At 42.1% G+C, this 25892-nt stretch overlaps 1 protein-coding gene across 4 annotated transcripts in view; it reads left to right on the top strand.

The window, feature by feature from the left end:
- Positions 1–25892, top strand: part of eva1aa (eva-1 homolog A, regulator of programmed cell death a) — a 118921-nt gene that overhangs the window by 80030 nt on the left and 12999 nt on the right. For 2 of the 4 annotated variants that reach the window (XM_027284432.1, XM_010741024.3), the window contains exon 5: positions 566–709. In XM_027284432.1, the coding sequence (XP_027140233.1) occupies positions 566–709 (144 nt within the window). Of the gene's footprint in view, positions 1–565; positions 710–10918; positions 11617–12872; positions 13059–25892 lie in introns of those variants that run through there. The other 2 variants (XM_027284433.1, XM_027284434.1) reach the window with 2 other exon arrangements.

The raw sequence follows: 25892 nt of genomic DNA, 5'->3' as shown, positions 1-25892 counted from the left end.
TAAAACACTTTGGTAGATGAAGGTTAGACTACCAATTAACTGTGATGAACGCTCAATTTTAGGTCTATAACTACAAACTATTTTAATTAGCAATTTAAATTGATTCATAGTTTAAAAACAATCCCCATCATAAAGCAGTTCTCCTGAGCCTTTAACATATTCACATTCGAGGAGCTGAAATAAGTTTATTTTTTGGCATTTTGGTTTAAGAAATGACTCACGACATCCAAATTATTTGCCTATTCATTTGTTGTTTATTTAATAATTTGTAAAGTAACTAATGGTGTGAGCAGTACTACAATTTTTCATTTGAATTAGTACCAAATTACAGTATTTTCCTGAAGCCTTCTTAAGAAATCAGTAACAGTTACATATCAGTTCCTTTCTGGGAATTAATATTCATATGGATGATACTATAAAGTGTCACCAGTAAAGGTGTAGGAGCAGTAACCCTCTCTTTTAAATGATTGAATTATATAACCTGGTAAACTGTGTTAGTTTTAATTGGTCTGGATGTCTAATAATAATAATTCAATACTTCTCCCCCTCTCTGTGTCTCTGTCAGACTGCCAGTCGTCTGTGGCTCTGCAGGCTCTGACCGCCCGCTGTCAGGGAAAGAAAAGCTGTCTGGTTCGAGCCTCCACCAGAGACTTTGGAGATCCGTGTTACGCCGGCACCAGGAAGTACCTCAGTGTCATCTACACCTGTGGTGAGTGAGTCCTAACATGCCTTCTTTACCGAGGGCTTCGTTTTCTTACCACCAGGGGGTGATGTGCACTCACTGATCAGTCTTATCCATGGCGTTATTAGCCTCTAAAATGGGCTCTGTTATACTCAAAGAAGAATTAAATGTCTCCTCAGGGTATGATGATGATGATGCACGTGGGGTGCAAAGAGCCTTACAATATGGATCAGTGGACAATAAAGTTGCACTCAATGGATTTATTGTCCTGGCTGTTATCATTAATACTTTGAAGTGCTTTTCTATTTACATTTAAAATGAATTGAAGGCTTTCTTAAAGTGTATTTTTATCTACAAATGGTTTCTTAAAGAATGCAGTGTTCATTTTTTGACTATCAAAGCGGTTTCTTTAGTTACAGGAAGCTCGAAGCTTCTAATAATATTCATTTTTCATGTTCAAGTAACATTATTCACGCAAACATGACACCGCCAAACTTTTGTTAAGAAAAACAACTCGCATTGTATCTCGTGTTTTGACTTTTTGTTTGTGCGGATGAGGGGGAATGATCGTCTTCCTTTTTATCTGTTCCACACCCCTGGGCTAATCCTGACCTGTCAGAGCCGTAATTCATTAACCACACGCTTGGAGACACACTCAAATGTACAAAGACACACACACACACATGCGTGTGTGCACATTATCCAGGCGCCTCCAGCACCGGGAATCGATCAATCAGCACCACGGCCTGGAGCCTTTCATACCCACCAAAATAACTAGCACATAGATCCAGATTCAGAATGGGACGAATGTTGCGCTTGGCATCACAATGTGATTTTTGAGCTCTGATTTTAAGGATTGGATTTTATGAGATCTGAGTCTGCCCCCGCTGGGCCTGAAAATCATTATTATGTGCCTCATAGGACTATAAATTAAACAAAATCTGTGTGTGGATTCTATTTTCCGCTGTCCCTGTGCTGTTTTTTTTTTTTTTGTGGATTCTATTTTCCGCTGTCCCTGTGCTGTTTTTTTTTTTTTTTTTACAAAGTTTGAATTTACACATGGACTTAATTAAAAATCCGAATTTCTAATCACAGTCTATGGCTTGTTTATTGCCTGGTTTTAAAGATCCACCACCCAATTCTTTGGCTTCCAAATGCTGTGTACTGTTGTGTCAGATTGTTGTCCAAGAATCCATCCATCCTTTATCTTAGCAACAACCGGTCAGCGCTTAGACAGACCGCCCAGCTGTTTATGGAGTCGTTTGGTTTGAATCTCTGGTCTGACCTCTCTTATCTGCCACTGATAACACAATGTGCTGTCCTAACAGCTTTGGTGTTGAGTTGGGCCGGTAAATGTGTGAGGTATGCCGGGGATGGTGTAAATGTTCAACAGATAGAGCGAGGGGAACGTACTGTGAGGGGAGGGTGGGGGTAAGAGATGTGTTTCCTGGGCTGTGGTGGGAGTCAAGAGGGTTGAACGTGAGTAAATCAGTCTAGCTGCTGCAGACATGAAGTCACTGGTTGCTCCAGGCTCCAGCAAAGTGGTAATTTTGGGGGATCCTCTTTCATTGGTGGTTGAGTGTGTGTGGGATTGACCCCATTTGTGTCGGACTAGGGGACGGAGGATGTCTGTCTCCACATGATCGGTTGCATTTATGTGCATATGTGTGTGCAACTGTGTGTGTGTGGTTGTTTTTTTTCCAACTGAAAAAAAAAGTTGAAAGGCATCTACTTACACAGAGTGGACAAAATTACAGTTTGATGATGAACTTTAAGGTATTTTAGAGTATGATTCTCTACAGAAGTTTGATTTAGTTTTGTTCTACAATACATAAAGTGAAGTCTTTATGTCTTTTGAGTGTGTATATATGTGTGTGTGTGTGAGTTTCTGTACCAATAAATGTGTAGCATGGACCACGCTGCCTGAAGGAGGTGTTACCCCACTTAAAATCTTTACTACCCCGTGATGATCTAAGTGCTATTTTAGGGTCTTTTGCAGTCTGCCAAGAATAAAATCATTTTGGAAATGGCTGTTTACGAGTGCACAAGTATGCGTATTGGGTTGGTGTTTGGGTGTACTACAAACACACCCAGACCTGAGTACACGCTTGATTCATAGTATATGGAGCCTTTGTCAGCCTCGGCTTGACTGTGATTTATAAAGCCATCAACCCCACCGAGCTCTGGCTTCATCCTCACACAGCCCCAGGGGCGGACTTGCTCCTCAGCAATAACACAGCAGCAAATGGCCCAGAACCTGCCATCGCTCTCCCAGCAGATCACACACACTCTGCACAGCCGCCACTGTCAGGCTTCATTTACGTCCGGTCCCACTGGAGGAAATCCCTATGGTTTGTTTGTTTGTCATAACATACTTAATCCAGGAGTCCCATCGCAGCTTTAAATATTTGACATCTCTGTATTTCATCAGGATTAAGTGTAAAATAGCAGCAATGAGTTCTGTCTTGCAAATTATTCACAGCCTAAACTTGCAAATATTTCTCCTCGGTGTAACCGTTTGAGATTGATGAATGAGCTTGCTCGGGGCACTTTCTTCAAAAAGCAAATTTCTGATACAGCCGCGTTTGAAGTTTCTTTCTTGTAATGTCGGCGCTGGGTTTGACCTACGCCTTTTGAAGCTTCCTTTGAAGACTCCACCTCTTTGCAACATGTATCCATCTGTATGTTTGATTAAAAGTCCAGTTCTTGCTGATGGTGTATGCATAGTGTAAGCGTCTGTTTTTGGTCATGTGTTGGTATAACAGTTGTAGGAAGTGTCCTATTTGTACAGCTTGCTCAACGGGACCTCTGAGGCCTGTCCTACAGCCCTGAAATATAATTCAACATCTTTCCTAGAGATACAGCCCGAGGGCATCCTGCTTCTGCGTGTGTCTTTGTACCAGAAAGCAAGGCGATAACTTTATATTTGATTTAACTAAATATGATTTGTGGACATCTACGCTGATCAAATCATATCCAGAAGAATCTTTCTCTCCTTCCTGTGTCAGTCACTGATGCAAACCTCCCTACACGAAGCTTTTCCTCCCATGAGAGGAATTAAAGCTTGAGACTTTATATCAAGATGAGGAGGCCTCTCTGCCAAACTTCCCTCCAGGCTTCCCCTTAAAGAGTGTTCACTGCCGTGTAATGGATCACCCTGAACCAGCCACACGCATTTTATATCACGCAGAGCGGGAGACTTTCAGGAGGATAAAAGGTTGTGGAAAGCCTAATGAACAGGTCTAATTTCTGAAGAGGAAATGGATTAATTGCAGCACTTAGCTGGTTTACTTGGGACCTGGGTTTGGAGGAGGGGGGGATCGGTGGAACAGGCAATGCAACTCAGGCATTTCAAACCCTCGGGTTGAAACCTCAAAATGGAAATAGGATCCTAAAACAGATCGTAATGAAAGTATAATGAGACCATTAATATCCTATATGTGTTTTCAAAATATACGACCAGATGCAAAAACAAAGCTGTGCAGCCCGAACCAAAGATTCTTTTGCTAAAACCACCCATTTAGTAACCATTTCATAGCACATAATCTTTATCGGTAAATCGTTTTGAAATGATGTTCAAATTTACGTTTATTCAAAGAACTTTAAGGACTATTCGTCCATGATAGCGCTGAGTGTAAAAATCTTTGACCGTGGAAAAAGCAACAAAAGATTCTTGATGATTTTTCAGGATTTTCTGGACATTTCCTCTATATTCATCCAATTTAATCCATGTTTGGTATCTTTGAAGACCTTTAAATTCAACTAATTTAAAATATATATATAACAAGGCAATATGTTTGTAATAATGGACTTACAGGTGAGACAGGGAGAGGTGAAAACAGCTTCTATTTCTTGAGCCTGTTTTGTTTGTTTGGTATGTTTCAATTCCTACACAAAACTCTACAATTTGAGTTATTAAAGAAAACCCACAATTGAAGTATTATAACTAAGCAGTCCTGATCACAAACATTGCCATATTTCTACACCAAAAAGCCCACTTTGATTTAAGTTCATGTACACTGCTCACTGGCTTGTTGTGGAAAGTTACTCCTTGAAACGTAAAGTAAAGTAACACTTCATCACAAAGTAACAGTGTAATCTGAAGAAGGATTTTTCCTTTTTTGTCCATGCTGGTCTTAAAAAGTTACACTGCAGAGACTAAACTGCAGGCACTGACAGAGGTGTGGTCAGTGGACCAGTGCTGTTTTTAATGGACACAATCCGAGTAGAGGAGACTCTGGCCGCCTACATGTGGCTCTGGGGGTAGGGGGCTGATTTAGACGTAACAGGGGAAAATAGAGGAAGATAAAGATGTAATTCAGAAGCTTGCGGGTTTCGGATTGTCCCAATTGGTTATGCAGACATACACACAGGCGCATACACACAAATATACATGCACAAAGATACTTGAGGTACACATGTGGCCACTGCAAGCCACACACTCCTGCAGCTCCCCCGCACACATTCATGTCATGTCAGCAGAGGAGACTGTGGGGAAGATGTTTATTTTGGCCCGGTTGTGTGGAACTGCAGTCCAGTCGGGCAGGCGGTAGCTGCTGCTGGGCCTCATCACTCTCCCTTATAGCTCATCCTATAGCTGCAGGACAAGGGGACAGACAAAAAAACACATGTATACTGAGTACAATGATACAGAGTTGTTATATGATCATTTTCAGGTACAGTAGTTCCAAACTGTGTCAGTAGTTAATCTCTAATCTAACCCACAGTCTGTTAGGTCTGTAATCAGGAAGCAAAATATCCATCCACACTGTATCATGCCATGAGCATGATTCATACTTCAGGTTATTTTAATCCTGTTTACTGAAAGCCTGTGCCCAACTCAAGTTAAATCAAGTTACCATCGAAAATTTAGACAAAAATTTAGACAATTAAGACCGGTTGTTACTATCAGTGGATTCAAATAATAAGCTACTACGAATACTACCTCATAGAGGTTTAAGCAAACAAATATTGAATGTCTTACTACAATTTATTAATAAGTATGATTTATTATAAACATGGTAATAAAGGTGTTTATAGTAAACCAAAAAAAATTCAATATACATAAAGCACGTTTTGTGTGTTTTCATTGTCGGGAAAAGGTTTAAAATGAAGAAAATGTGACAAATAAATGTGATTCTCGCATAAATAAAAACTTTCCCCGTTTATAAGCTTTCATTTAAACTTAAGACTCCTGATTACTGTGGCCAAACTTAGTCACTTTTCTTCAATCGGAGAAATTTCAGTAACCAGTTCATGTAATATTAAAGACTCCTGTTTGCAATTATCATGGCCGTTGACTCTGAAGAGCGGCTTTGTTCATCGCGTGTGCTTTAAAAACTTTTGGTTTTTTACCAAAGACACTCTCCAGCCTCTACAAATTGTTGGATATTCTCTCTGGACTAATTTCTTGATTTCTTGAGAAACTTTCATGGTTAGTCAATGCTGCTTGATTCGATTATGACTGATTATCAACTTGCGATTTCAATATGAACTTGATAAAAGATGCCGTCATGCAAATACAAAGATCCAAAAGTATTTTTGTGCTGTCTTAATTGCCAGACGTGCTTTTTTTTATGCACACTCGACTCTCATACAAAGTTTAAGGCTTTTATACTGTAATATGTTGAATCTGCACCTTGTTAGCTGAAAAGAAAGAATTCTTTGAGTATGTTTTCACCTGAATGTGCAGCCAGATTGGGTGTGATTTACTACAGATGGCCAAGTCCAAAAGAAAACGACCTAAATTAACCTTCGTATACTTCAGTCATAACATCAGAAGACTCTCATTGCGTCATTTTATAGTCTATGACCGACCCTGCTCATTGGATGAAACAAACCGAGACCAAAAAGGTGTTTTAAAGAACAGTCTTTGACCCAGGTGTGATCCGTGGTGTGTGTGTGATGTTAGTGAGTGGAGAAGCAAGCAGAAAGGAATGAAGTGGCCCCTCTGAATGCTCCCCAGCCTCGTAACGCAAACCTGACTCTGCAGAAACCCTGGAATAACAGCCAGCAGCTGGCACTCTCAGGAACACTGCTGCGAGAAAACACACGGCACGTGACCTCACCTGACCTGTGTGCGTGTGTGTGTGTGTTTGCGCGTCGTTGTGTTGCATTAATAGTTTTGATTGCTTCAGCCAATGCCCATAAAAGGCTGCGATAGTAGTCTCCTCTAAGCTTTGCTGAACTCCGGTGAAGTGACGGTGGGATATTGAAGCCACTCACAGGGTGCAGCCTCCCGAGCAGGAAGAGCATAACATGGAGGGAGTCTTTTTTTTTTTTTTTTTTTTGGCGGGAATACACTGTTGCCACGGTGATTTGCTGATGCAAGGAGTTGTGGTTTTGGCTTTGCCAGCATCTTCAGTCAGCTGACGTCTGGTCCACGCACCGTGTCTCATTCACATGAATCATCTGGTGTCTGCTGGCTGTTTGGTGCACACACACACACACACACACATGTCGCACACACACATGTCGCACACACAAAACAGGCAAATCAAATCTGGTTAAATCACTCGCTAATTCTGGTATTTTCCCCCCTTTGAACATGTACACGCTCGTCACGCATTACACATCTAGTTTAATACCCAGCCAGTGTGATCACTGTCCTCAGGGGAGGACGTGTGTAAGAGGTTTAATCAGATTAAAATATATCTTGAACCAAAGGTGTTAAATTCCCGTTTAAGTTCTTGCAGCTTCTCTGAACTTTTCCCTTTTTTGCTTTCTTTTCTTTGCCACTCCACGCAGGTTTTTATTCACTAAGCGTGGGTTTGCTGTCTCTTTCTTACTCCATCCCCCTTCGGTTTCCCCATTTCCCCGTCCATGTCACCCTCGACAACATTTAAAACCTCGGCCTTTCATCTCATCCTTCTTCCTTGTTTTTCTTCTGTCTCCACTGTGTCCACCATTTCCGACCACGCAGACAGCGATAGCCTAGAGGTTAGAGCTGGAAGTTGACTGGTTCGTGTCCTTGAGTATCTGACAGAATAGGGTTTTTTTTTTCTTTTTTCATAGAGAGTAATTGAGTTGTGCAGAAACTATTTTCATACTGAATTACCAGCTGCTTCCCAAGTCGCTCTGTGCCGCAGAGTTGTAGATGTAACACAGCCTAACAAATCCTGCAGGCTCAGTGTTGGATATTGACGTCGGATTGTTAGAACTGAATCCTTTGAAGTCTTCTCATTTTATCGGAAAGTTTATTACAAATTACTTAAGATTAGAGACTGTATTTTCTCCAAAGCGAGATAAAAAGAAAAGAAAAGTGTTTGAACTGGATCATTTTCAGTAAAAAGTAAAAAAAAAAAAAAGAAAAAGTATAAACAGAACTCATTACAGTTTCTGATGTGGCGCTTATGAAGTGTCTATAATCTGGACTTGTAAACTACGCACTTACAAGTTTAGAAAATCCTAAATGGCTGATTTGTTGTAACTTGGAACTTCTCAGAACTCAGTGATTTTCCTTTTCTCCTAACCCAGTGGAGCAGTGTTTTGTACCCACCGTGATTCACATCATGGTATGAAACCTTTAAAAAGTCCCTTTAGTGAAAACAGTAGACCGGTGTGTCAGCCAGACGCTTTGATTATCTGCAGACTGTTTAATGAACACAGGGGAGCGACAGCAACAGAGGCCTGTGCTGATACAGACAGATAACACTGCTGACTGCAGCTTGATAGGACGAGCGCCAAACTCAGGACTCACTGAGTTTCATAAACTCTGAGGTGCTCGACATCAGCTGTGTTAAATGTCATTAACATAGTTTAGGATCTAGAAGTAGATCATTACATTTCTTAGTTAGAAACTGGATTTTTCCATATAGTCCTTGCTCGTGCTATCAGTGGCATTACGTGTAAATTTATAGCTATTATTGATTATTTGATATTCTGTTTAAATGCTTTAGTACTTCCTTCCTTCCTCTTCATTGTGTAAACAACCTCATGACATCAGATGATTAGTCTGTCTTTCCTCTTGTCTGGTCTTCTGGCTCAATCCTGACCGCTCAGTCCTACCTGGCCTCTGTGACACTTTTATTGAGGGCATAGGTCTCATCAGCACTGGTGTGTACACGAATGGGAGAAAGAGGGGCCTCCCTGATGATCATTTTCAGGGTCTGTCGCTCTGCTGCCGCTAGTCAAAGCCACTTATGTCCCTCTAATGGTTCCAGCCTCAAACATAGGAAGCGCTTTCCAGAGCGGAGGAATGTTTCTGCGTGGCTTTAGGCTGTTTGTCTGCTTTAGAAAACGTAGGATAATAGGAGCGTGCAGTCAAGTTAATGTTCAAACTGTCACACAAACGCATGTACGCACATGTACAAACATACCTACACACACAAGAAACAAGCACAAATGGATTATACAGTACGTGCACGAGCTGAATGCGCAAACGTTGTACACACAAACACACAAACATCCCGTCGCCCCCCCCCCCTCTTGTCCTGTGGTTTTAGCTTGGCCCTGTTTTCCCAAAAGAGCGACTGCTTCTTTGTTGGGCTGGAAACTGCAAAATAAGCAGAGCTCTGGACGAGAACTCACTGCCAACTTTGTCGGCTTCGCGAAGTCGTAAACTGTGTACACTACTGTTTTTTTGTGTCACTCTGCGCTCACGGCGAAAAAGCTACTCTCTGCTCTCTCTCTCTCTCTCTTTTTTCCCGATCCATCGTTGGTTGTTTTCGCTTGTATGTATGAGTGTGTTGAATCGGAGGAGGTAGGGGGGCAGACTAATGCTTTCCAGTCTGTGGCTGGTTTCAGTTTTCCTCCTGCGGTGGACGAGGACGGAGGGAGAGGAAGGGAGAAAGGGAGAGGGGGGAATTAGTGTGTGTGTGTGTGTGTGTATTTGTGGAGAGAAGCAGTGTAGGGGGTGGGAATCAAGGGGAGAAATTCCCAGGGCATCTTAAGCTAGAATTATAGTTCTGCAGGATACATTTAAATGTCTCTGTGGATCCATGCAGAGAGGGGTGTTCTGGGTAACTATAGGTCTCAGAGGTTTGCAGAGGATGCGAGAGTCAATGCACTCACCTCCCAAATCTTTTTGCTTCAGCTTTATTTACATTGACATGTCATGAACAAGAACAGAAATGAGATGCCTTATATGAAAACATAATAATAAGCTTGTTTTAACAACTTTCTAGTTGTATGAAGTTGAGATTGTGTCAAAGTTTAATTGATAATTAATAGAAATAAGTGAATTTGTAGATTTTGATTTTGTTTTGTCACATACATTAATTTCATTTAAGGTTCCCAGTGTGGTTTTCGACCACTCGTAGCACCATTGAACATTGTTTTTAAGGGTATGTCCCTGTTTTGTTGCATGTGGCAGTGTATACACATTCCTGCTGTTTCGATGGACAGTTTGCAGCTCAATAGTGTCAAGAAACACATAAACGCCCCAAGAAAGGCAAAGAAGAATGATGGATTTAAACAATGCAAGATTTAAAATGTTGAAGCTTTCTAAGCGTTTTATGAGAAAGGCCTCACGCAATGTGCGCTGGTGAGAAACACTGATGTAAAAATAACTGTTTGTTTACACGATAACTCCACAGGAGAGCAGCTTTAGAACTGCAGGGGGAAAAAAACTACTCTGTTATCATGGATGAGTCTTGTAACGTCGCTCCATAAAAGTTCTGAATGAGCACGTTGGCATAATAAATGTAAACATTACATCACACAGCTGCTGCATCATACAAGCTGATTGGTTGATCCAACAATCAGCCAGCAGAATACAAAACCCACGTGCAAATCTGTACAAAAGAAAGCCGACAACAGGAAGGAGTGGGCAAATCCTCCAGCATATTGAATATCGATATACTAAGTCACAATGTAGTACATATTCTGGTAAATCAATTGACAAGAATGTTTTGTTTTAGCTCGTACGCAAGTCGAATACCCGACAAATCACTGCCTATCTTCATAAATACCTCAGATCCTTGATTTGCAACACAGTGAACTAATTCTACCAGAGATATTACAGGGGCAGATGCCATGTTAGAAATCCATATTGTCTCACGGTGTATATGGTCATATCCCTTATGTGCACATTCCCAGCGCGTTCCGGTTCTTACACACCACATTCCCAGATTCCCAATCGGAGCTGAATGAAATTCTCTGGTCATTTCCTGGAGCTGCACTCTTTCTTTTTTCATCTCTCTCTCTCTCTCTCTCTCTCTCTCTCTCTCTGTTACTCACTCTGAAACACTCATGCACACACTCATAGCCCCCTCCTCCTCTTGCTCGCTTGCTCCTTCCCTCCCCCTTTCTACCTCTCTATGACTGCTCACTCACACAGCAGTGGGCTGTGTAGGTGGACACTACATGTCCCTGTTTCTGACTCTTTCTCTCCCTCTCTCTCTCTCTTTCTCTCTCTCTCTCTCACACACTCCCTCCCTCACCACCTCATTCTCTCTCCCTCGCTCTCTCTTGCTGTCACATTCCAGTTGTCTAAAGCCGGGTTTAACTTTCTCTCTCTCTCTCTCTCTCCCTGAGAGTAGGAAGGAAGGAAGGAAGGGGAAACTAAAAGAGGAGAAGCATTAGAAAAAAGCCTCATTTTCTCTGGATGAGGAGAAGAAGAGAAGAGGAAACTCTCTTCATACTCCATTCAGCTTAAAAAAAAAAAGGGGGAGTCACCGTGAAGGAGCATACCTTCTTAAAGGGGCTATCCTTTCCTTTTTTTTGTTTTTTTTACTCCCTCCCTCCTTCTTTCTCTTCCTTTTTTGGGCCGCACTCTCTCGTTCTGGTCGGACCCACGGTTGGACTATTCTATGTGAGCACTTATTTTTCACGGCAGAGCTAGTCCGAGCTCTCCTGGCCCGGGACGGAGAGGAAGAGAAGAGGAGGAGGGGGGCAAGTGTGTTTGACAAGCCAGACAGAGGCACACAAACACACACTCAGAGAGAAAGTTACTGGCCTGGACCCTGGAGGATTTTCCATTCAACAATGTGTGTGTAAGTGTCACCTCGTCTTCTGCCTGAACACGCTTTTAAATCTCTCTCTGCTTGTAGTCTGGATACTTCTGCCTGTTGTCAGACTTTTCTGTCTCAGCATCCTCTGGTCTCTAAAATTTGGATGTTTAAGCGTCATTTCTCTGCATATTTACTCTGGCATAAGCGACTGTGTGTGTGAAATTCAAATGCCTCACCTTGTGTTGCCCTCAGGAATGCCATAGCTGTTTCAGCTCTCGCTGTTGATATGTCGATGTGGATAAATTAGTGCGGGTGTGAATACGTGTTGTGTTATGATTCCTGCGATAACATGAGGAATCAAAGTGCTCAGGAGCTCAGAGGAAGATGTTCGCACGTTGACTGACTGGATTAGACTCTGACAGGGGAGACTTTAGGTTTCACGTGTGGACAGATGAGGTAACTGAGGAGCGACTGCATGATACAGACAAACCTAAACAGTGCACACACACACACACACACACACACATGCATACGCCTAGACTGATACCTGACAACACCCTCAGTCAGTTTCGGTACCTTTAATAGGGACAGCGTGTTTGTGTGTGTGTGTTTCCATAAATGAACATTGTTATGCGCTGCGGGTCATTATTTTAATGAGTGACTTCACTGTAATTAACTACACAGTTCATAGTACAGTAAAACCAACTGGGACAGCGAGTCGTTCACACTCAGAGCTTGCAGTGGAAAGATGTCAAAACCCTGCGATGCTGTCTTCTTTGGACCTTTGTGTTAATTAGCCTTCACTCTTCTGATTATTTCCTTGATTAATCGTCCATGAACTGTCAAAAAAATGATTTCTTAGAGCCCAAGGTGACGTCTTCAAATCTCTTGTTTTGTCCAACCAAACATATTCAGTTAATGATATAAAAGAGAGAAAAGTGGCAGCAAGTACTGTTAATTCTAAGCTTCTGTACAAGACGTGAGGCTGATTGGTTGCTTGGACCTTCTTGTCAGACGGCAAAGGTTATTGTAGCTATTCTAAGTTTAATTAAATGGGATGATTCGGGCAATAAAATCCCAAATGAATGAGAACATTCAGATCATAAAAGATTCACAAGACTCTCGGTAATTCATTCAATTTTGGTTATTGTCCTATAAGAGTCTGTAAACTGAGTAATCAGCCATGATGTGTTCTGTTGATCAGATGCTGAGCTCAAAATATGTTTCGTGTTTAATCCACATGCGCAATTGCAGCAGCGGCTCCTGCAGTTCAGCACGTGTTTTTTTTTTTTCCACAGAAGCCTGCCTTGAGTTTCAACACGACTGCAGGCTCTGCTCCCAGCGTGGCGTGCACAACACCTGAACACACACGTCACCCCTCGTAAACAGAACCCGAGAAAATCAGCGAGCTGCTAACTGCGGACAATGGCGCAGTCAGTTCATGGGCTCCATGATGACAAAATTGTTTAGATGGCTTCCAAATGGTGTGTGCGTGTGCATGTGTGTGTGTGTGTGTTGTAAACATGTGTATACAGTAGGTCTGTGCTCCAGTGTTAGTGTGTGCATGCATCCACACCTACCTCTCCCCGTCAGCCAGGTTTCCCTCTAATTGACGCGTTGCCGTTCCCCTGTAGCGCCAGTTTGCAGTGCCTGCCTGGTCCCTCCCAAACCACAAGGGACTCTTTGTTTGTAATTTATGAATTAGTGTGTGGTTGGGGTTACGAGAAAGAGAGGGCAGGCCAGAGAACTGACGGCACAGGAACAGGAACAGGAATAAGCCCAGCCCGTTCCACGTTCGTTTTGATTAGGCGGGATGTTAACTCGCTTTTGTTTATTATTCCAGATTAGCAGCGTGTATGTCCTCTGCAGATGGAGGGAGAGATTGAGATGACAGTAGACGTGATCAATGGGGGAGATGAATGAGCATCTCTGTCCTTGTCTCTGTCTCTCGCTCTGTTTTTCTTTTTCTCTCTTTGTGCGCCCCACACACAGAGATGACTGACAATCCTCTGATAATCTGTGTAAATCAGATTAGGTTGACTGCTTGGTTGTGGGAAAAAAAAAAAAAAGTCTTTCTCTGGTTCTCCCTGCATCTTTATAACATTGGTACCCCCATGCTTGGAACGCTCTTTTCGCTCTTTTCCTTTTTGCTCTTTTTCATCAAGTGTCTAGTCTGAATGGAACCTGGCGCTGTTCTAAGCTTTGGCCTGGTTCTCTCACAGGAAAGCAAAAAGGCCTCTTTCCTTTCCAGCCCCCATCTCTCTTTTTTTTTTTTCTACCCTTGATTTGATTTTTATCCTTTTCTTCTCTGTTCTCTGTTTTTGAAACTCAGCGTGCATTCCTAATGGCTTCAGCTCTCCTAGAGGGGTGTTTTCTTTTTTTCCTTCCTTCCTACTGCCCTTCCTTCCCTCCTTCCTTCCACAGCAAGACTTTCTCTAAAAGATACTCTCGAATAAAAGTCATTTTGAAGAGTATGGGGAAGCTTAAGGAGTCTCCTGATAGCTAAAGCAGATGTGACCCCCCCCCAAAAAAAAACTTCCTGGCATTCTTCAGCGCCAACATGCAGCTGCTTGCAGCGGGGTGTTGGGGTTCTCCTGTCCCCCATATCCCACCCTGTACTTTACCCAACCACCATCTCAGTAATACCTATACATCCTCATACTATCATCTGTATAACCCCCACCTCTCTTCTCCTGCACGTGTCCCAGGCGTCAGCCATGACTCAACCCTCACACCGTCTGCGAGCTGACTTTGCAGATCGTAGCTCTGCTAAAATGTGTTTTATACCCCGTATAGTTCATCGACAAGAACTTTTCCTTTCCTCTTGGGCCAAATCTTAGTCTTGTTCTGAAGGAGCAGTGTTTTACCAGTCCTCCGATGTCTGTGTTGTTGCCCGGGCTGGTCCTGGATGGTGGGATTTGAGCCTCATAGCTGTGGGGAGTCATTTATCTCCCAGATTGTGGGGGTAAGTCCCCTGGATCCTACTAGATTTAAAAGGTCAGCGAGGTGGAAGAGGGGAAAAAAAATGGCTGAGGGTTTTTGCACATGAGTATGCACAGAAATAAACACAAACGAACACTTTTACGTCGACTCTTGTGCCGCAGTTGAAGATACATACTGAACACATTTGTTTGTGGACTGGATTTCAAACGCCCCCCCTTTCCACGCAGCAATGTGTTTTGCTTAATGTTACTTCACTTGGCTGTTTGAGCGTCTCTGTGCAGAATGATGTATGAGCAGAGTTTTCACATCTGCTGAAGTGGGGGATTTTCTCTTCTCTGTCTCCACGTGCAGGATTTTGTGACATCACGACCAGTTTGGAAGCCAGCGCTGGTTTTAAATATGAAGCTAACACAAGTGCGATGTGGAAACTTGAAACCAGTGCACGTACGCTGAGACTTTCCAATGAAGTGGGAACATCTTGTTTTTCATATTCATAGATTCTGGATATTTTAATGAGGTAGGAGGAGATTAACCAGACACACGAGCATTCAAAACATGTCTGGAGGGCGTATTTAATATGCTGTGTGTATCTTTGTTTGTCTTGTCTAATGTTGCAGTGATAACAAGCATCAACAGTAGACTGGCAGCTGCAGGATGCAGTTATTTCAATGGCATGAGTTCATGCCGAGGTCTGTAGAAGATGTGGACAGAGCCTCTTGAATGGCTTTATTCAACAGGCTTTCTGCCTTTTACTTGCCCTTTAGTGAGCCATGCTCACCCAGGAAAATTAATTTTCTTGGGGGTGAAGGACGCTGCCCCGCTCACTGTGTGTGTGTGTGTGTTTTCCTGGATGTGCTGGCCTCGGAAGAACCTTTACAGTAGTCCAGTTAATTAAAGCAGAGCATTGCACCGTGAGGAGAGCAGAAAAAGACCAGTGTTCAGGTGCATACCAACTATGTGTGTTCATGTCAGTGTTTTGCCAAAGGTGTGTATGTTTGCTCAACTTGCCTGTCCAACCAGGTTTGCGTGCGTGAGACGTGGGTGAACTGGTATCTGCCAACAACTCTGACGGTGTGAAAAGATGGACGGTGTGTCACTGCAGTTTATACTGGACGCCGAGACAGCTGCCCAGATAAATAGTTTCTGTACACATTAATACAAACAGGACTGTTTAGAAGTTTCTTTTTGGATTCATACTTTCAATCTTCCATCTTTAGAACAAAGCATACTTTGTGTGAAAATAACATTTTAAGACTAAATCCGTCACTAATTCACGTCTGTGTGTGAGTTTTTGTCATGCCAGCGCATGTTACTGTTGGATTTAGTATAAGAAATAATGTCAGAGGCAGTAATGCTGCTGTGGTGTGTTTTTACAGCTCTCTCTTCGCCTTCCCCTCTCCTCCTCCTCGGCTCACCCTGCCTCACCCCCATTAAACTCAATTTGTTCTGAGAAGCTTCGAGTCCTGAAACATGTGCTGCGCGGGCATAAGAAGGCAGAGAAACTTGATTTAAAGGAGGATTTAGCGGAATAGTGGGAAAAAGAAACGAGTGTTGACTCAAGAGAGGCAGACGGAGATTTTTCAGAAGACATTTATAACATACTTTCAAGTCTCAATCCATGAGCTGTTGTTGGTATGCTTCGGCTGACATGCCAACTACTTAGGGTACTTTTTACGACATAACTGAATTGAGAGCGAGAAGCAAACGGAGAGACAAAGACAGACAGTGAGAAGAGGAGAGAGGAGGTTTTTTTTGTTTTTATGTTTTGGCTTGGTTTACTTCTTATTAGAAGTCTGGAGACTTTCAAAAAGCCCAAACACTCCTCCCCAACAATCCACCAAGACTTCCAATAAAGGTTGAAATGTGTATGCAGCAGGATTACAGGGTGCAAATTTAATGAAGACTCCAAGTCTCAATGAAGAGACTTTGAGAGGAGGTTTCTATCTAAACATGTGTTTTAAGCCAGCCCACATTTAGTAGCTTTCGACGTACAGTAAACATGTGTTTCGGTTTGCGTTGCCTTTAGTAGTTTTATCGCTGCCGTATTTCAGGTTTCAGAAATTAGCAGACATGCTTAATGATGTCTGTAGATTTTACAGCCCAGGGTTTTTTTTGTTTTTTTTTAATAAAGCAATAAATGACTAGCTGCAGATGTTCGGCAGGTTTTCAGATGTCCACCCAGTTGATGAAATAACATCTGCTGAGATTTGTGTAAGAAATATCTAATAAAGCACAAAGCTTTTATAGATACATTTTTATCTCATTGCTGTCTAAACTTCAAGATTTGTGATATTTATATGTAGCTGCTGATGTTGGCTAGAAAGATAGTTTGAAGCAAAAGTGAAAGGCCAGTGTTACGTACACTATAACTGAGTACTATTATAATATTATTTAAAAAATATATGTGTGTACATTCTCTAAAAAATGAAAATGCATACGTCTGTAACATATCTTTCTTGTGACAGTTCATCCAAAAAAGTTATGCAGCATATGGAAAAATCAAGATATTCAGCTTGCGATTGCGAAAATATCAGCAGCAGCAGCCTTTGAATTAACATCCTCAGAGGTAGAGGAGCTACAGTTGGGAGTACACGTACACTTGTGTGATGACCTGACATGGTCTCTTGCATGAGGAGCTTCCCAGCGATAAAGATCGGAGATCAGAGATTTGGAGAACACAGGACACAGAGCTCAAGTAAACATGTGATGGATCACGACCTCACACAGCCAGGGGTCAGTTCACTTATCAATGCGTTCTCTGTGGAGAGCAGCCTTACCCAAGACAATATTGATCCCTGATTGTTGTTTTCAGGGTCAAGGGTTATCTGTCATCAGCAGCTGATGGGTCAGTTCTGTGCACCAGGCAAAGGTCAGGAGGTTTTTTGGAGGAAGTAAACTTTACAGATCACGTTAGATATCACTGATCTGTGCAACATCCTTTAACACATCAACTTTTTATCATGACATATCCATTCTCTCTTACACCTACATGTACTGTGAGTCATAGTGTTACAGTAATGTGAAACGCAGCACTCGATAGTAATATTATTCCACAAAGGCTTAAAATATATTCTCACCCATTTGGGGATGTGTTCTGTCTTAAATAGCCTGCAGGCTCTGAGTCCCAGCATAGGCCGGTACAGTAGAGCCATGCTGGGCTGTTATTTAAAAATCTCCCAGAGAACTCCATCACTCTGATCTCGAGCCAGAGCCCACTGATCCAACCAAACACCACCATAGCCTCAGTCTTCCTTTTCCTTCCAACCGAGTATGAAGGGATGATGGAGAGAGAAAAAGGGGGGAGGGAAGCATTCTCTCTCTGGCCTTCTTTGGCATGCCGTTTTTCTGCCTTTTTTTTTCCCCCAGCAGGCCATCTGTTTCCTGTCTGCAACATGACACCAGTGCCCGATTGGGTCCTGGTACTCTTGAGGTGTGTGTGTGTGTGTGTGCTGTTGTAGGGTTTATGATTAGCCGCTGTGCTAATGCAGCCAGTCATTGATGTTGGTACAAACTGGCCCATGTGCTCTCATGTGATTCAAGTGTGATACAGTGGACAGTGTGTGGGAACCGCTGACTTCTGTATCATTGATTCATGCTGAATGTTCTCGGTGGCTGTGTGATGTGGAAATGCATTATGTTCTGCCTCAGCCACCGAGAGTCTTTTACACACTTGCTTGTATGAGACAGTGTTAAATTATCCTCATTGTGTCAAATACTGACCAAGTACTATACTATAAATACCGACCAAGTCTGTGTAAAGAAAGTAATACATATCTAAAATCTTGAAGTTTACAGTCCGGTAATCAGGTCTTGTAATAGTGGCTGTTATGTCTGACCAGGTTTTGGTTTTGTGTATTCTCAGAGGGGGCAGTCTGTGTTTGGATCTTGGCTTTTCTCCACTAATAACAGTAAGAGAGCAGGGTGGATGAACCTGAATAATCCCCCGCTCTTCTTTCACTTTCCCTCCATGACAATAAAGGAGGAAATGTGGAAGTCTACTTCTCTTCCAGCTGTCAAGTCATGTACAGTTTATATGATAAACTGGCATCTTGGCATTAGACAGCTGCAACACCAAAGACAAATTAGGCCATTTTGTCTATCAGCCAAAAGTAGCCTCAGTTCTCAGTAGTCTCCGACTTTCACTTTTTCACTCTTTTCTCCTGTCTAACCCTGTCAGATGGGGATTTTCCACCCGTAGGGCCCACACTGCAAAGCTGGACGTCTCTCTGTGCCAGTGTGTTTGTTTTTAATCGACGTGCATAATGACGTTCGTCAGCTAAAGTGAAGCCAGACCTCCAAGTTGTGTTTGTTTAGCAAGGCCACTGTGGATCCAGGCCCCCGTAGGTCTGTCTATAGCCTTAGCCAAACCAGTGAGATTTGGGGATGCTACTTTTATGCAGTCCAAAATGTTGGTAGCTTGCTGATGGAAGCAAACACTCATCAGGGCTCTGTTGTTGTCAGTGCCAGATCCAGTTCAGTTCAGTTCAGAGTAGCTGACTTACTAACTGGAGCTTTCTGGTGTATCATAAGGAAATAGCATTTTGTTCTTTAAATAAAATAGCTATACCCTTCTAGCTAGAGTTAATGAACAAAGCTTTAGAAAACTTGTCAACAACGCATAGAGAGCGAGACAGTAGATGTCAGAACAAAGGCTGCTAACTAAAAACTACATGTGATTTCTTGCACGATAAAAGTAGAAAGACTTTTAAGAACCCACAAGACGCTCTTTAGAGATGTTACAGACAGCCACATGCTCTCTGTTTTGATCTCAAGATTTCTGCTCTTTCATACACCTAATAAAATGCCTGTCAACATTAATATGACAGTTGCCCTATAAAGGTCAGGGCTGATGAATTCATGGGTGGTCCTCGAACTCAACCCAAGAATCCTTTTAGTATAGGCTAAAACTAGAAGTAGTAAGCTAGAATTATTTCAGAACATACTGGATTATACCTTAAAATGCGTGAGATTGTTAACTTAGTTTAGAATCAGTACTGGAAACAGGCGTAAACATGTTGCTTGGCTATCTGAGGGTCACAAATTAACATATTTTATCATCTGTAAAAATGTCAATTTGACGTTTGATTTAAAAAGAAGAAGATATACTTTATTAATCCCTCAATGGGAAAATTCTTTTTTCATTCTATTTTTTTATTTTTTATTTACATGCATTTTAACCCGGACACACACACGCAGTACAACGGCATAGACATGCAAATGTGGAGAGAGATGGTGGAGTGATGGGCAGCCAGCCAGACCAGCGCCCAGTGAGCAGTTGGGGGGGCCTTGCTCAAGGGCACCTCGGCAGTGCCCAGGAGGTGAACTGGCACCTCTCCAGCTACCAGTCCACCTTCCATATTTTTGGTCCATGTGGGACTTGATCCGGCCACCCTCTGGTTCCCAAGCCAAGTCCCTATGGACTGCTCCGGCGGCAGTAGCTTGATGTTGGGTTCGCTGATTCGCTGATTTCCTGGCAACTACTTCCAGAAAATCTCAGCAAAAAAATCAAATCAGCTTATTGTAACTATTACTTAAAATTCCTGTCTGCGTTTCGTCACCTTTCTCCTCCAAGTGTGTGATTTGTGCCCCTCGTACTGTATCGTATATCAACATAACAGATACCTCTTCTGTTTGGTTTTAAGCTGATCTGTTTGCATCATCTTTCTGTCCCTCCCACTCTCACTTCCTGTCTTCCTCCGTCTCAGGGATGAATATATGTGCTTGAAAGATGTTCTGCGTAATGCGCGCGCGAGTTAAAGTGTCAAGTGTTGACCTGTGTGTCAGTCCATGCTAGTGTGAGTCTGCCTTAAATCTGCACCAAACCCCCCCCGCGGCAATACAATGTGAAAAAAGACACAACCGCTGCAGATCAAATTGCAATTTCTAACTCTATAAGCCACAGTAGGCCCACTGTTGGAGGGCTCCTACAACCGTTTGATACAAGAAAGATTTACAGCACAGCTGGAATGAAAATACTGCAGGCTGGGCTGAGGATTGAGAAGACAGATCTTCTCAGCTGTGACGAGGGTATGATTCTTGTTGGGCTGAGAGTTATTTGTTACTTTATTCAGGGTTGTAGTGACAAAGAACATCTTCTGTCAGCTTTTATTAGCTTCAAATATACTGTATATGCAGTAACATCCCTTATGGACGTGGCACTACCAGGCACAATATGTAGTTTTGCCTATTTATATAGTCAGATACACCAGTTGGTTCATTTGCAAGCCTCACTTAATGATTGATAACTAGTTTACTTTGTGGTCTTTTCTCTGATTATTTGAGGATATTTCAGGCGCATGTCCATCCTCTCAACTCTCATTCTTTTGTCTTGTGCCGCGACGAATCGACTCCAGCAAATATTGCATTGCATTTTTTAAATCTGCGTTGTTTAGTCTGGTTGAATCAGTGCGATTTGTTCTGAACACAGCAATCAAACTCAGCTGCAGACCCAAACATCTGAACCAAGGCCGTTTGGACGAAGTAGTCTTGGACTAGTCAGATATTCTGGAGTGGATCATTTGTGCTGGAAAGGTGATCTGACTTTGTTCTGACCCAACTACCATACAAAGTATACTCTGTACGTTTGTCTCTCATAGCCAGATGTGCTTTACATATAGGTCTTACCCAGGCTTGCGATGAAGTGTGTTGCCTTCAGGACTTAAGGACCTCCTTCCTGTGATACATTCTTGCTCCCACCTTGGACACATCTAACCAGTGAGTGGAGTGAACACTTTCACATGGCTCTGTGTGAAAAGTAACTGAACCAAGGAAAAAACATATGAAGTCAACCAACTCTTTCGCTGATTCTGACCAGACCAAACAAACTGTAGATGTAAAAATACCCTTAATTTCCATGTTGCTCCTGTGAGTTGTGTTCACAGGAAACAAATATCTCAGTGATCCAGTAGAGAGCCCGGCAGGAAGTCTTGCTTTGCAAAAGAGACTGTGAGATTGAACCCAGTTTGAGGACACCAACAGGAATAAACTATGCATAAATCCTCATGGGTGATGGGCAAACTGTGTTTTATTTGCTTTACCCTCCAGAACCGCCCTGGCTGCACGTTCGAGTTACAGGTTGTACCGGTACAGGATATTATACCATAATTGAGGCTTATGGATTTGACAGATAGTTTGTAATGTTATAACTCTGTTAGCTGCAGTTGCAGACTGCAGGATCTCTGATGTCCTGCAGGCACTGCAGCCACGGCAGCAGGTGTTTGTTTTAAAGACTGTTGTAAAAGTGTCTCTGGCAGCCTCTGAGTCTATCACTCCTCACTCTGTCTGTCCGTCTCTCTCATGCTCTTTCTCTCTCCACTCTTAACCCCGAGGACATGCATCTGCATCTGTTGTGGCTCAAGCTGTTTTAAGACCATGAGTGAGTTGACGGGGCAGAAGAAGAAGAAGACAGGACACAGCAGGACAATCAGAGAGCCAGCTGTACCTAGAAAGTCTTGAAAATCTCAATGTTTGGAACCCGAATAAGACGCCTAAGCTTCTGATTATATATGTCGAGTGTGTGCATGAGTCCGATAAATGTTTATGTATCTAAGAAACACATTATCTGTAGAAAAGAAATGTTCGTGCAGGTTCCTCCCCTCTCTTTTCCTCTCTCATCACCCTTCCTCTTCTCTCTTGATCACAAACAGCTGCGTAGTCTGTGATAGCACGCGCCTGCTAATGTCTATTTTCGGAGTTGGTTCTAAATATAGCTCATAGTAGAATACAGTCAAAAGTCTGCTTAGGTTCTGTCCAGTGTAGGGGTGTAGGAGTATCGAAAATGACTCCACTCAAATGCTTGCTCAGGTTTGTGTTTATTCTCAAAGGAAGGTATCAAAAAATGTTGGTATTGATGCTGAAAATCGATTAATCGGTCAAAACATTTCCAAAAATTCCTAACTCGTGTTGTAGTAGCAGACTAAACAAAAGGTGTAGGGTAAAATGTGTGTGTGCGCCCTGTGTATTTGTGGTGATAAGACCGATGACAGACTTCAGGCTGACCCAGACCTCACCGTCATTATCTCTGTCCAGGCCTGACCGCTAATACGGCCCAGCACCCTGTCAACACATGGAGAAAAAACATGCCTCCCTTTCTTATACACATCTGAACACGCCAACTCCTGCGTGTTTGAACTCAGGTTTTCATCAGTCCTTCCTCTGTGGAAGAGGTAAAGAAGAACACTACTCGTCGTGAGTCCCTCTCACTTATAGGGTTCGTCTAATTACCTGACAATGACAGGGAAGCACCTAAGATAGACGGGCGCTATATGAGGCAGGTGGTAGTGTTTTAACCAAAATGATAAAGACGGAGCGATGCAGCGCGATGGCCTGCATCAAATCATAGAGCGTATAATGACACACAGATGCTTAAACATACTCTGCTGTGTTATTTTGTTATGGTTTTATCCTCCGTCATTTAGAACAACAGCTTGTAATCTAATTCAGTCATTTCTGGTGTTTACTGAAAGGTTTGTGTGTTGTGGAGAGGCTCTTAAACACTGCAAAGACTCTGAGCTCCTAGTCCTTCAAGATCTTGACTATCCTCAACCTCCTGTTCAACCATGTCTCAACCTATGATAGTGTTAGATGTTGCTTTACCTGCCCCATGCCACTGTCTGTAGCTTACCATTTGCATTGATTGTGGAGGGAGAAAGAACAGTAGCTCTGTCTTGCCTTTGTGTTTGTCCCCACACGTCTTAATTAACTTCTGTACTAGAGTTAGCTGCTGACCTCTGTGATCACCATGAAGATTCAGAGATGTGGCTGTATGGAGTGAAGCAGAGCTTCTCGCTCTGCACACATCTGTGATAACATTTTCAGGGTTTTGGTTTATCTCCATCTTAAAGTTCTCATTAAATGTTGTTTTGGAAGTCTGCTATTAAACTTTAGGTAGACTTTTAACCTTGGGAACGAATCCCGAAGCTTTCCACCATACCCACGGCCTTCTTCAGTGAGTCACCAAAGTGCAGGACATTTGTATTATAATGTTATGAATCATTAAGTTAAGATGGGAGTTCTTGCTTCAGTTCAGTTTTTAAGGAACATTGATCATTTATGAGGCTTTTGATGGTTAGCGGAGCATGCCTTGTAGTTGGGTCAGAACAAGTTTGGATCACATTCCCACCATAAACCAACTGCCTTCAGATTCATTTGTGATCCAGAATGAGACCGCTTCCTCTAAAGGGTCTTGGTTCAGTTGTTTTGGTTAATCAATAGTAAAATCAACCGGCTAAGTTCATTACTTTGCTTACTGTTTTTTTATCTCATTCGTTTTAATCGTGCCTCTTAGTTTTTCCCACATCTTGATTTGTTTTAACCCCACACATGTTATATTTTGTGTGGCGTTTCACACTCATGTGACCTGGCTGCTTTGAACAACAGGGGTGTGTGATACCACAACATTTGGTTTTGTTCCAATACAAAGTAATAACAGGGCCAGAATCACAGATGCTTTCTAACTTACTAACTATTCTACTTCTATCATTAAAAGGGAATAATGTGCAGTCATGTCAGGGACAGTGTCAGTTAAAAGGCTACGTCTTTTTTTATTGTTTCCTATTATGTACTTAACCACATACATGTTTTTAATGGTAAATAACAGATTTTTGGTATCAGTCTTATTGATGCTAGTATCACTAAGACATCAATGACACATTTTCCATGCTATGTAAAGAGACAGCAGCAAAACTTTCTGATTTAATCAAGGCAACGCTTTACATACCACCAGTGATTGAAAGCCTAATCATGAGCCTTTTCATGTATTAAATCATGCAAGAGATTTTAGAGACAAAGAATGCTGACAGTCAACATTTATCTCAACCCTTGTAACTGTCACATTAACAAAGTCAACTGCACAAAAAGTAAATAGACCCAATCGTTTATTGAGATTTATATGACATTTATTGAGCTATGTCGAGCTTATCATAGTTTATCTTTTCAGCAGAACGCCATTCATTCCTCAGGCCCCAGTAGATGTGAATGTTGCCAAGTGTTGATTTTATAAAGTGCCATGTACGTGCAGTTGTTGCCTTCTTCTAAAGATAGCAGCGTTGTTTAGATTAGCCGTGACATGTGTTGGAACATGCTTGTTGAATGTTGCTGCCTTTATTTCTGTCATGATTGCGTCTAGACAAGTCGTGCCGCGTTCGCTGTTCTCTGTCTGCACCGCAGCGACGACAAATGACGACCTCTGTCTTGACTGTTTTCACAAGTCATTTGACAACCTCAGCAGCTCTCACAATCAAAACTCAGCATCCCATTACCTCATAACCCTGATACGAAGGAGTGAGTTTAGGCGGGCAGCGTGGTTTGATGATTCAGCGGCGGTCACATCCTTGTTGACCCAGTGGAACATCAGATAATGATAAATCTCTGCTGACCTCGACAGCTAACCTGCCTCTCCCACATCCAGCTGATAAAGACATGGAAATGCAAACATTAGAGATAGCAGAGGGCAGCATGCACCAGTCTGGCATTGTCAGAGGTCAGGTTAAGCTATGGACAGTAGACTTTCAATATGTATATTACAGTAAGGACTACTTTAAAGTCAGAATCATCATTATCATTTTACTGATTTGGTGAAAATTCATTTTTATGTCTCTGTTATGAAGATGTTCATCGTACACAGCTCAGGAACTCTTACACAAAAACGGTTACACAAAAAATGGGAAAAACACAAACAAACTGCTACAGATAATTGATGGATGGATATAAACAGTATTCATGGGCAGAGTGAAATGATGATTACAACAGCTTGTGTAGCAGCAGCAATTGGCATATAAACGTAATGATTGATGTAATTATACAGTGTGGGTTGATTAAGCTAAGATATGTTGTTTCAGTATGAAATATAATACATATATATATTTATACAGTATGAACAGTATTAACAGTAATAGTGCAGGTGTAAATAAAGTGATTCTTCCTTGTAAGTAAGTTGAAAAAACGATTAAATTGCAAAGAGTTTGCATGTTAAATGATCTCTTAAATGTCTTTTGTTAATTTCTTTATTAATCTTTTAATCCAGTTTTGTACAGTTTATGTTTTTAATGTTTAAAATAAACACTAATAAATGGGCAGTTGTGTAAGATAGCCCTAATAGCTGCTGCAGCTTATTAATTAATGCAAACATTAACGGTAGAGTCAGGCAAACATAAACTGACATGATCAGTGACAACAAAATAGTCAACAGATGCTTGGGTTTGATTCACTGATGATAAAAAAAGGGAGAGAATGTATGTGTGTGTTTAATGTGATTATCATGCTCAGCACCTCCTCTTTGCACATATTTCAAGCCTGAGGTTGTGGGTATTATCAGTGCTGAAGACATCAGTGGGATTCTGTGTGGGGTCTGTGGGGGAGCGCCACAACTCAGTGAT

The sequence above is a fragment of the Larimichthys crocea genome, chromosome XI (assembly GCF_000972845.2).
Source record: "Larimichthys crocea isolate SSNF chromosome XI, L_crocea_2.0, whole genome shotgun sequence".
Classification (NCBI taxonomy): Eukaryota; Metazoa; Chordata; class Actinopteri; family Sciaenidae; genus Larimichthys; species Larimichthys crocea.
This window is presented reverse-complemented; position numbering and strand designations above follow the sequence as displayed.